This window comes from Musca domestica, unplaced genomic scaffold, assembly GCF_030504385.1.
Source record: "Musca domestica strain aabys unplaced genomic scaffold, Musca_domestica.polishedcontigs.V.1.1 42, whole genome shotgun sequence".
Taxonomy (NCBI): Eukaryota; Metazoa; Arthropoda; class Insecta; order Diptera; family Muscidae; genus Musca; species Musca domestica.
The window spans coordinates 6,890,129-6,903,140 of NW_026712329.1; the positions used below are offsets into that span (position 1 = coordinate 6,890,129).

The window sequence follows — 13,012 nt, forward strand, 5'->3', positions numbered from 1 at the left end:
ATTTTTTATCTGGGTTTACAGCGCGTGATACGGTTCTAACAACTATATCAGGATTTATTGCTTAATCTGGATTTATTCAACAAATTTATAGTGATTGCATAAAATTTAAGTTAAAAAAACATACATTAAATATATTGTATGGTATGGTGAGAGCGAAATGAGGGAGACATTTTGAATTTTTCCCGGAAAATTAAAAATTTCAAATTTCAATAGTTAAATACAAATTATTATCACTTCAGATTTGGTAATTTTTTATTCATTCTACCTATTCACATATTTTCTACTTTCTTCAATTTCGCAACCAATCTAAACATACATGACAAATAAAATAAATTCAGCTTTTATTTTCATAATATTGAATTGTATTAATAATTTTTGCATTCGATTCGAACGCTGGTAAAGATGAACGGTTAATTATTAAAGAGCGTATCAAAAGCTATTTTGTTTACTGAGGTGTCAAGTCCAGCAAAAACTTCTGCATCTGGGGAACACCATTGTCGGTGTCATCAATTGGAGAGGAAGGAATAAAAAGTATTTCTTATATACAGTCTGAGGGTGCATGAGAACTGTTTATTTTAAAAGAAAAATCATTCAAATTTGAAAAAAAAAAAACTAAAAATGCATATCTTAACAACCTCCAATTGGCGTCGTATAAGAAACCCTGTAAAAACCTACTCATTTTTCAAAAATAACTAAAAAATTTTTTGACATATCAATGTTCCCAAGCGTTTATGCATCTACCTGTATTCTTTTACCATGTAATATATTTTTATAATTTTAGTATTTCTCTTTTTTTTTTTTTGTAATGAAAATGTAAAAAGCAAATAAACTGCAACAAAATATTTGTGCCGTTAAGATTTGGGACAGATTTGTTTTGATGGATTTGTTCCTATCTTACAATTGTTTTGCAAGATGCTGTTCGATTCTCTCGAGAGAAAGAAAATCATATTTTTTCTCAACAACTTCTTTCCATGGTACAATAAGAAGGTAGAACAGCTTCGTAAAACTACAAAAATACAGTCCTAAGACTATGCCCGCTTCCTGTCATTCAAAATTATTGTTTTATTTTTTTTTTTTTCTTATTTTTCCTCATTTTCAAAATGATAATAAAATGTCTGGATTTTTCTCTCAAAAATATGATACTAACTTTTCAATCTTTCAATTTCATGCTCTACCTTACCTTTTAATTGTACCATGCTTCTTTCTAAGTAAATGTAACTGGGAAAGTAAGCGAACGGAAATACCTTCCATGAGTTTAAAATAGGTGTGTCTTTTAATGCAGGAATTTTTAAGTAACGTCTTTCTGAGAGAGTAAGGTAGTTTTATTCTCTTTTGTCAAATCAAACCAATTTGTCCCCATTAAAAGAATTAAAAGAAAGGAAGCATCAAGTTTTATAAATAAAAAGGAAATTAGTAATAAAATAAATATATGAACTATAAAAGAAAGATAGATATGATGTATTCCCCGGAATCCTTTAATCGTGTTGCAAATGGCGTTTGTTTAAAAATGTTGGAAATAGTCTTTTATTTTCTTATTACATATTAATATTTACGTTTCTCACATTTTGAAAAGTTGTTCTCTAAAAGCAATTAGGGTGGGAATACATAATGCGCATATTTGGCTGGCTTCTTAGGAAATGAACAAATCTGATTGAATGTCGATAAATGAGAAGAAGAATATTTTCAAGTGATTGCAGAAGAAATGCGTCCAGCAAGAATTTGCAAACTCTCACTGAAATAACTGACAAAATTTCTCTCTCTGCAACCGCTCTCTTTTGCAAACAAACAACTTCCAATAACAATTTGTAACAATTGTTACAATTTTTAGGGAAACCATAAACACCTAATGTTGTTTCCATTTTATACGACGTTAGCCGTTTTCATTCTGCTCATTACTACACTACAAACAAATCACGAGTATTAGAATACCCATTAATCACTCGTTCACAACACTGACAGCAAGCGACAACTAGTTCCGCGGTCATTTAAAGATTGCTTGAAGCTGATGGCGTTTTCCTCATGTCTCATTCGTAAACAAAAGAGGTACTCGGGTATTTGCTTTCTCTTTATTATTTATCGGCATTCCTTTTTGCCTTCCTCATTTGTTTCGTTGGGGACGTCTCTCATTTTTTTTTCCTACGCACCCAGAAGCAGATGTACAACTCACGTCCAAACAAGAAGATCAGATCAAGTGGCAATTTTTAAACAAATCCACAAATAAAATCCAATAAATTGAATCAATTCAATACTATGGCTACTGTTCAAGAGCGTCTGCAACTAAATCGTACCCCATTGGATAAATGGTCGACGAGGGAACAGTTGGCTTTAGCCTCCGCTGTTTTGTCAAGTGGTGATCAAAATTGGATGTCAGTGAGTCGCACTTTAAAAGTTCTATGCGGAGGAAATTCTAAAGACAATTTGCAATCACGTCCTGGCGATTGGTTTTCGCAAAAAAATTGTGCTGTTCAATATGGTCATCTATTGGAAGATGTGGAGACGCCTAAGCGAAAGAAACGAACTTCGGAAAGTAGTTTGTCATCATCGCCACCGGTCGAAGCTCCCACTGAAGCCATAGTTCGGCGTCTAACAGAAGAACGAATGCAGGAAATTAAACTGGAACTAAGAAGACAACAAGAGGTAATATATTTGTTTATTGTGATAACATAAATCATAATAGCAACTATTTGTAGGAATATGCAAGCATTGTAGCTGAAATTAAAGCTTTGAAAACAGGTCGTTTGGGAGATGAGGAAATATTACAAATGTGGTCAGATATAGAAAAGGAACAGGAAATGCTAAGAATCGAAGAAATGAAAATGGAAAATCAATTAAGGGAGAGGGAGATGCGCAAACAAGAATTGCAAAGAAATTGGCGTACAAGTGGTGGCCCTGTTCCCAGCAATTCGTCATCATTGAGTTCACTAAAATCCTCAACTGACACAACTGCTGTTGATATGGATGTAGAGGAAATTATTGGATCAACAAAACCAGTTACACCAAGTGGAAGTCACTCCATGCAAATTCCAACTGGAACATCTCCACTGCTAACATCACTTTTAAAGTCACCAACTGCGTCAAACTCTCCCAGTAACCTAAATTCATCTTCTGTTTCAGCTCGAGCCAGTGCTCCAACAATTACAACTCTTCTTACCAGTGGTTCGATACCAAATCCCAATCAACCTGCTCTTATACCTGCAGGTGATTCGGCAATACAACTGCTAACAAGACCAATAAGTGGACCACCTTTGGACTCGAGTTTAAACTCAAACACAAATCAAATAAACATGATAAGTCCATCACAGTCAGCGCCCACCCTTTCTATGTTATTGGAAAAAAATAAATCTCCATTGACTACGTCAACAGAACTAAAAGGTTTAGAATCCACTGTGACTACTTCAACAAATGCAGAAACCGTAATTGTTTCCGCAAATGATTCCAATAACGAATCAATACCTATGGATATTGAAGATGATCTGCCGGTCACCACCACAAATGCAGCGCAAGATGCAGATGACATAGATGATACAGATCCCAATGAAGAACAACAACTGATGGAAGTATTTAAGAACATTGGAAATATTGATGAACTAGATATTGATGTATCAGATGTTATCGACGAGGAGGTTGATTTTCTAAAGGGAGTAGATGAAGAAGAAAGCGCTTTGGACGAGGCCGTTGGAGATTTGGAACAAAAATTGGAAGATAATGTTGTTTCTGATATTGTGGAATGTATAAAACAAGATGATCCCAGCTCAATAAATACAACAGTTGATGTTAAGCAAGAATCTTCGATTCAACAGCCTGAAAGTGGTACTGAGGCAAAAACCAAAACAAAAACTGAAATTATATCGAGTGATGATTCAAACGATAATATACCCTTAGCGGCTGTAGCTTCCTTAGAGTCATCCAAAGATCGCATTAATGATTCATCGAATGAAAGTAGTTTTTTAAAAGAACAGGAGGAGTCTGCATTTCCAAAAAACGAACCAGCCGATCGAGTAGATACAGAAGAAGGTGAATCTACGAAGCTAGAAATTAAACAAGAGATGTTGGATGAACATGAGCAAGCTTTAATTGGCAATGAAAAGTCCAACGGGGACAATGAGAAGGTGGGCATTGCCAATTTAGAAGATAATAAAAAACAGGACATATTTGTTATGCCTTCTACGGAGGACAGCAAAGCTAACAGCACTATTAAAACGGAATGTGAGGACGATGCTCAGGGTAATAACGAAGCAACAATCGAAAATGATCCTAATAAACAGAGGAATGAGGTCGATGATTTAAATGGTAAGGAAGTTTTTTATATATCATATATATCTGTCAACTTGAATAATGTATTGAATACGAAATTCATAAAAAAAAATTTGTTTCAGGTGAATCAAATCATCCCCCTGAACAAGGTGAAAGCAGCGAAGCCCATACTTTACAACCTCAAAGTGATTTACATAGTATCGAAGGAAATATGGATACATCATCATCATTATCAATGCTACAACCACCTCCAGCAATTTCCGTAGCTGATACAGATGAAAACTCGTCATCTACTGACATAAGCGTTCAGACCCGTAAAGACGAAAAACTATCTAACTCAAAGCGACATTCCTCACATTATCAAAGAAAGAGTCCACATGATGCGAAGACTGATGATGAAATGCCGAATCCTTCTGCACAGATGGCAGTTCCAAGCAGTAACAGTGTTGGTGGCTCATTAACGCCCAGACCCACAGCATTACGCAAATTAAGGGATCGCGATCGTTCCGAAAGTCCCATGATAGATGATGATGCAACTACACAAAGTGATCATTCTACAACAACTACAAATCAGCGCTCAAGAAGGCGGTATTCTTCAACTCCGGTAATCGATAGTATACCAAATTCACCAGCGTCCAGTGATCGAGATGAATCACGTGATCTGAGGACATATAAAAAATCATTACTCAGTATTTATAATGTGCTACAAAACAGTAAGTATGCTTCCACAATTCAACGCATACTAAGTGATGAAACAACTCCCTACAAATTGGAAGAAGTTTGCTTGAAACAAATGGACTTTGCCAGTATTAAAAAGAACATAGAATCTGGTGTCATACGGTCCGCCTACGAGTTACAAAGGGATATTCTGCTTATGTGTCAGAACGCATTATTTGTCACCAAGACCAATTCCGCTGCAGGTAAAGCTATCTTGGCGTTACAACAAGAATGTCAACATATTCGTGAATTTATGCCGAACTTTTTAGAACCTCATACCAAGTTGGACCGTGATGTTCGAGACACTAAATCCAGTGGTTCCACATCTTCCTCCACAGGTGGAAGCACATCTAAAGGAAGAAGTGGTTCAAGAAAAAGTTTACGTTTATCTTAAGTTCTAGAGATTAGAAAACAGAAAATACAAAACAATAAATTAAACATTGATTTTAAAACCACATAACAACAATGTTAGTAACAAATCTAAGCTTAGCTCTAAGTAAAAATAAAATTTTGCAATCTTCTCGCTAAAGATGATTTGCACACAGCTCGTCTGCTGGGACATGCGTATTGCCGCAAGCAGCGCGACAATCTTAAATCACAATAACACAGTCGTGCTGCGCATGAATTAGGTCCTCCCCATTCTCCATGATCTATAGCACACAAAGGTTTACCACGATAACATTTCCACACATAGGGTACAAAATATTCCAGATAAGAGAGGCAATTACTGTGTTCGTAACATTTATCGTGTAGTTTGCAACAACTATCTATACCATCCGCTGGTATACCATGGCCCAGAAATCCACAATAACAACCGTAACCTTTATAGATCAGTGGATCACAACCCGTAGAACATTTTAACATAGAATACAGTCGCAAAACATCTCGTTTATGCTTCGTCTGATTTCTGAAAATTTAAAATAAAATGGTCAATATGCATAATAGTTTTAATTTTGTCGATATACCTCTTTTCCCATTTTGTCGAATAGCCAAAAGGATCATTTGATCGAGCTATAAACACATTCTCGTCCATTTCTTTTCTTAATTCGTCGCGAGATTGTTTTTCCTTCATTTCAGCTTCATTTATATCTCTTAAGTATTCAGTTGATGATATGCCTCCGTACAAATCTTTGGTAATTTCATGATAGGGGTACTCCGTTAATGAGTTCGAGGGAGAACTAGAAAAAAGTTAAATAGTTACAGTTTGAGAATTTCGTCCCGTCGAAAAATACAAATTTATGACCATGTTTTTAGGCAGTAAAAACTGTTTTTTTTTTATTAATCCAAATTCTTTAGAGTGATAATGTGCTTTATCATAATTAACTTGATATAGATTGCATAATGATGACATTACATTTAAAATTAATTTCCATGTCATGAGACCTGAGATAAAATTAGTTCTATGTCAACATATGCATGACTGCTAACGTCAAGGACGACTAAGAAATTCGGTAGAAAAAAATGCGATAGAACGCAGAGCTTAGGGATTGTGATTACAATAAAAATGGTAGAATGTCTTACAGGATTTAGTGAACCATATAAAATCATCTATGCTGGTTAGATGTTCTCAGCAGTCACTGCTGTCACCATCTCGATTGGCGGACAATGTACTTTTTTTGAAAGAATTTCTACGAACATATAACGATTTAAATAGTGTATGGATAAATAAATGAAAAAAAAAAAAAAAAAAAAAAAAAAAATATCACAGTCATTATTAAAAACAATACTGATATATCGGTTGTATTTTATAATTTGTCTTTGATTTTGTATTTATCTTATTTTATCAATTTATATAACATTTCGATTCTATTGACAGTGGTTAAGGAGCAATTTTCCTTTTCTACTTGGTTTGGTACATATTGTTTTTATTCTTAGTATTCATATTTTAAATATGTTGCTGATTTTTGTGTAAATAGAAAAAATAACCTTACTATTTTGTTTGGCTAGATGGGATGTGTTTTTACACCCGGTTGTAATGCAAGTTCTTTGAGGTAAGTTTAACACGAAGACATACACCGTGTCTCAAAAATTGTGCTAGATTTCCATAGTTGATATTTAATGAGCTGGAATCTAGATATGTTATGAAGTGAAGTAATGCCAAGGTCAACTGAATATCAACTTGTTATTTTTTGGGGTTGTTAATTGGCTATTTTGGAAAATAACGGAGCACACTATAATATTGTTAGTAGAAACATGGATTCGATTATTAATTGCTTGTTTTTCTCGTTCAAGCCTGATTTACGGCTTATTAGTGGATAAATGATTCTTGTGATCTTATTTATTTCATCGACGACATAAGAGATGTAGTCACCGATATTTAGTTTACGATCTAAAATGGCTTTCAAGTACTTAACTCTTTTCCGTGAAAAATACATGGCTTGAGTCGTATCTGGATTTACAAGAATTTTATATTTTGATGTTAGGGTTGTAGAAATTATCCCAGCATTGACTATATATCCTGAGCAAAACCCGAAACAATACAATCATAATCACAATCAATAGGCAGTGTTGACATTGTACAAGATTGGTGATAAACATGAGCCCTACATTTAGATTTTCCAATGTGCACACAGAATGTCCCTGGAGAAGACATACGTCCCTGGCATTTAAAATGTAAAATGTAGCAAGAGTGTTTATTTTGTAATCATTGAAGAGTGTTTATTTTGTAATCATTAAAAAAAAAAAATAACTGAAGCCGAAAATGCATATTTTACTATTTTAATTTGTTTCTCTTTCATAAATTCATTTTTAAATAAATAAGTATTATTTCTTTTACCTTTGACGATAATCTTGAGTTGTTGGTTGTGCAATATCTCCATTCCAACCGTCCAATCCCAAATTCGACCATGGATCGTGGGTGGTTTGACTTTCTATTGCATTCATTTCGATTTTCATGAGTTCTGTAATCTTTTTATTGAGCGGTCTTTTCGAATATCGAAATCTTCGCAACGCCATATATGATTCTGTTAGATTAGGAAATGTGGGTTCTATAAATTCTTGACGATCCATAAATATCATACGCTCTTTTGGTCTATTATCTCTGGTAAATTCATCCTCCAGTGGTAATTTAAAAACCATGGCTGAATTAATTTTTGGATTTTTCATTGGCATGTTATACATTTCAGTCATAATATGTTCAAAATGTACACTATTATTTGTAATAGGGTGAAAGGCACATTTCATATCGTGTAGAATCATTTTGTTCGTGGCCGCTTTTGCAGGATAGCCATTCGGAATTTGATAAATGTGGGCATAATTATGCATTGCTTCAGTACGCCGTACGGCAGTTATATAAAAAATTAATAATAAAAGTTTTCTTCCAAATAAAAAATAATTCATTTTCACTTCTTTTTCGAAACAAATGCACACAAAACGAACGAACAAAATAAAGTTTAAATATTTTGAGCACCACTATCTCTTTTTAGCCGCCACCTTTAACTCAACGTCTTATTTATTCAACGGTAATGTTTAAATTGAACCAATAAAATCTTTCGTTTATTATACATTCGTTAAATAATTGTCTGAAACGTTTTGTATGAAGCGTGGTGTGGTGGGGAGCAGTTGTCGAAGAAGCAGTGGGAGCAGCAGTCATTGTATAGCTACTGGAAGTCAAAATCGACTCAGACTGAGGGGTAAACATGTGCACAACGACCATCATTATGATCGCCATCATCCCCATCAAATAAGAGCAGCAACCGCATTGACGCTGAACAACTTCATCGGTTGGGAGAAGTGTGTAAGAAAACTGTGGCACTGGTACAATGACTCTGCGTGGATGTTAAGTCAAACCTCTGCCACCGTTGTCTACCTGTATGTCTTGAATCTAATAGACGGTTAGTTAGCTTAGTCAGTGTTTATGATGTTTATTGGGCGCTGAACAATTGCTTTACTTCATTGCCACGGCATGTATTACCAAATACAGTTTAACGTTCATACTCGCCTAGCCATTCATAATGAAGTTTTCAACAAGTTTAACCGGCTCCATTTAAATTTAATAATAATAATAACAGCAATAAGACTTTTGCGGAAATAACCTATATAACAATGCATGAAAATGTGTGTTTCTGGGATTTACTATGAGAAATATTGTTTATTTTACTTGTAAATAGATTCGGGGATGGACAGATACGCTTCAAGCGTCCTTGCTAATGGTGTTAGCATTTGTTCGAAAGCTGTAAAGTAAAACGTAGGTTCATGAGAGTATTAACACTTGTTCAAACCAACAAAATAAAAACAAGGGTGGTATTAATTAAAAAATTATTTTTTTTATTCCATATTGGTTCTGACTTTTAAAGCGAAACTAAATGGCCATGATCTAAATACAAAAAAAAATCTTTTTAAGAAAAATTGTTTCAAGGTAAGCACCTTTAATTGTTTACAATACAAATCATTCACTGGTGTAAGATGTTATATTTATTCATCAATTACATAAGCCTTGTTTTAAATGTTTCCAAGAATCTCCAAAAATCAATGGAAAGGGGATAGAACGTATGAAATAATTTCTGCCATAAATGGTTTTAAAGAAGATGATGGTACCACACGGAAACTGTGGGATAACTACATTCATAATACTCGCTACCATTGTATGGCAGTTTTTTTAATTGTTATCTTAAAATTGAAGAAACGTAAATCCATACTAGATACGTATTTGTGCGTATGTTATCAGAATCAATTGAATTGAAGAATGTGACGGATAAAATTAAATTCTTGTCAAAAAAACCTGTAAGTATGGATATTTTCTCAAGTTTTTATTCGTATACATATAAAAATGCACCGAGATCTTGTTTATTACGATAAAATGCTAAATCATGATTTACTCAACGTCAAATATAATTAAATGTTCATCATCATGAGAAATCAATTACCATAGCAATGGCTTTCAATCCCTTTATCATTATTATTTTCATATCATCATATTTGTCATCTATAATTTTATGTGAATAACAAGTAAAAAAGCTGTAAGTTCGGCCGGTCGATCTTTGAATACCCTCCACCATCGAACGATTTTGGCAATTTTCAAAAAAAAAAAAAAATAAATAAATAAATAATAAAATACCGAATGTATTATCTATATCTATAAAAGAGGAAAATGTTTGTATGTTTGTTTGTTTGTTTGTAATTTATGGACTCGAAAACCGCTGAATAGATTTTCCTGAAAATTTCCATATATGCTGCAACATCGCCTGAAAGTAACATAGGCTATATACATTTTTGAATTTCCACTTGGAACTGGAGATATAGCATCAGAATCGGAGTTACCTCCCAAAAATTTAGATTTTATATGCACATATCTATTGATTCGTTGAAGATACAGTCTCCAAATTTGGAATACGTAACGGAATTCGGAACAAAAATAAGTTTGCCAATTTATATTGCAATCGGTTCAGATTTGGATATAGCTCCCATATATATTTTCGACCGATTTCGTTCATTTGATGCCTCAAACACAATATGAATGTTCGATTCCAATGAAATTTGGAATGTATGACGGAATTTAATCCGAAAATAAATTTGTCAAATTATATTGAAATCGGTTCAGATTTGGATATAGCTCCCATATATATTTTCGGCCGATTTCAAGCATTTGATGCACCAAACACGCTATGTATCCCCAATTTCAATGAAATTTGAAACGTGTGATAGATTTTATCTAAAAAATTGATTTCCCAATTTATATTGAAATCGGTTCAGATTTGGATATAGCTCCCATATACATTTTGGGCCGATTTCATGTATTTGGTGGACCAAACACGATATTTCCAATTGTAATGAAATTTAAAATAAGTAACGGAATTGGGAGCCAAAATGAATTTGTCAAATTAAATTGAAATCGGTTCAGATTTGGATATAGCTCCCATATATATTTTCGACCCATTTCATGTATTTGATGCACCATACACGATATGAATGTTCGATTCCAAAGAAATTTGGAATATGTAACGGGATTTTGATTAGAAAATAAATTAGTCAAATTATATTTAAATCGGATCAGATTGGGATATGATTTAATAAGAACCACAACGCCTTAGGCTAACACTAAAAAACAACACAACAATTGATTTGAAATGCGCTTATTACGGCGAAGTATGTTGCTATCTCGAATTCACTAATTGCAATAGAAATGTCACTCAACTTCAAAAGATTGCAGTTTACTGCATCCGAAGGACAAACCCTTCGTGTATGTATGTCATGTTACTGCTTTTCTAATTGTTTTGGTTATTTACGCATGAAAGTAGTGCAATAATTTCTTTTTTAATTTTTAAATTTGTTTTTTTTTTTAACCAACATATATTCGTAAATAAAATTTTGAATGCATTTTAAATTAAAAAGGGGTAGCGAAGCGCACCGGGTTCAGCTAGTATTAAGGTATATACGACGACGTGGACCTGCATAGGCAACTTTTGTCATAAACCATTACAATATTCAAATGCAAAACTTGAATAAAAATTTCGGTGAATAATGTAGCTAAAATTATTAATATTCCGAATATCGGGAGGTACATTTATATAGGGGATATACGAAGACGTGGACCTGCACAGATAATTTTCTGTCATAGGCTGTAGTACCCATTACGAACTTCAACTACCGAATTTCCGGTGAATAATGTCGCTTAAAACACCAAAATACCGAAACAAGGGAGGTACCAATATATGGGGGCTATACCAAAACGTGGACCTACATCACCAAACGGGCCATCAATACCAAAAGTCGTGCAGACATAATAAACATTTGAGTAACATTTTATCAACCTACTTCATTTCGTTCGGAAGCTAAAGTGATTTCCACAGACGAATAGACGGACGGACATCGCTAAATCGACATAGAATTTTATGCTGATAAAGAATATATATATTTTGTAGCGTCTAAAACGTAAATTTCGAGGTGTTACAAACGGAATGACAAACTTAATATACCCTCCATACTATGGTGCAGGATATAATAAAAGTCATAAAAAGCAGTTTATTTTTTTATACAAGCATATGTGCTTAAATACTATTATTTTTTCTATATTTAACCCTGCTTTCAAAAGAACAAAAATTACTTGCGTGACGTAGGCGACCAGACAGTTTTGAAAATAAAAATAAACAAAATTAAATTATGGGAAGGCATTTCAAATTTCAAACAATTTTAATTGGTTTTCTTCAAAATTTGCTTCAAATGCTAGGAAATAAAAAACAATAGGTATTTATGTGGTAGTTGTACGAGAGTTTAAATTTGCAATAAAAAAATCCATCTAATAAATGCAAAATTTGGGCGTAAAACTTCGTTTAAACTTCAAAGAAACTAGAAAAATGCAACTCTGTGCTGGAGTCTTATAGTGTCAAAAAGACAATATGCAACAGTTGGTTTTGTTTATTTTTCATTTTTCTTAACAAAATTCTTATATTGGGAAAAAAACCCGCGAAACAAGAATGCAATTTTGGGGTTATTCCACCAGATAGAATCTGAAGCAGTCGGACAATACAGATTTATTCTAAAATTGTACAAAGGGCTGCTCATTTATTTTGCAACCAAATTTGAAATAATTTCAAGTTATAATGACACCAAAAGAAAAAATTGCATTTGGGGGGTAGCTTTGTTCTACCTTCTGCAATTGTTCTATGTGTGTACCTTTTGTTCTGTGATTTTCATCACAATAATGCATGTAACAATCCGTTTTTATTAGTTTTATATAAAAATGGAATAAGGCAACATCATTGTGAAAAACGAAAATTTCTAAAAACGAATTGTCCTGTATAAGCATTGCAGCAAGTAAACTTGCCTAATATAAGTCCGCAATAAACGGTTTATTTATAAGGACAATATAACAAGTCACCTGTTATTAATGGGCGGATTCATATCTCTCATGCATTCGTTGTATTCATGGTATAATAAAAAGGAAAGGTAGAGCTAAAATTTTAAAATTTTTTTCTTCCGGTTTTTCGTTTGGCTCGAGGTCAGAATTTAGAAAAAACAGACGAATTTGATCTTTTTATATATTAATTTATTTGTCCAATATTTCGACTATCTTCGATAGTCATCATCAGGGATTTGAATTGGA

General features: G+C 33.5%; 2 protein-coding genes across 2 annotated transcripts; one reads left to right on the forward strand and one right to left on the reverse strand.

Annotated features, from left to right (window-relative positions):
- Positions 1–1,989: 1,989 nt before the first annotated feature.
- LOC101896407 (bromodomain-containing protein 8) lies at positions 1,990–5,437 on the forward strand. The gene is made up of 3 exons (XM_005186101.4): positions 1,990–2,637; positions 2,691–4,290; positions 4,377–5,437. The coding sequence occupies exons 1-3, from the start codon at positions 2,251–2,253 to the stop codon at positions 5,363–5,365; spliced, it is 2,976 nt and encodes a 991-aa protein (XP_005186158.2). The 5' UTR covers positions 1,990–2,250; the 3' UTR covers positions 5,366–5,437.
- LOC101897692 (uncharacterized) lies at positions 5,391–9,235 on the reverse strand. The gene is made up of 3 exons (XM_005186109.4): positions 7,748–9,235; positions 5,937–6,149; positions 5,391–5,878 (listed from the first exon to the last, which is right to left on the reverse strand). Exons 1-3 carry the CDS (start codon positions 8,308–8,310, stop codon positions 5,464–5,466), a joined length of 1,191 nt encoding a protein of 396 aa, XP_005186166.4. The 5' UTR covers positions 8,311–9,235; the 3' UTR covers positions 5,391–5,463.
- Positions 9,236–13,012: the final 3,777 nt, after the last annotated feature.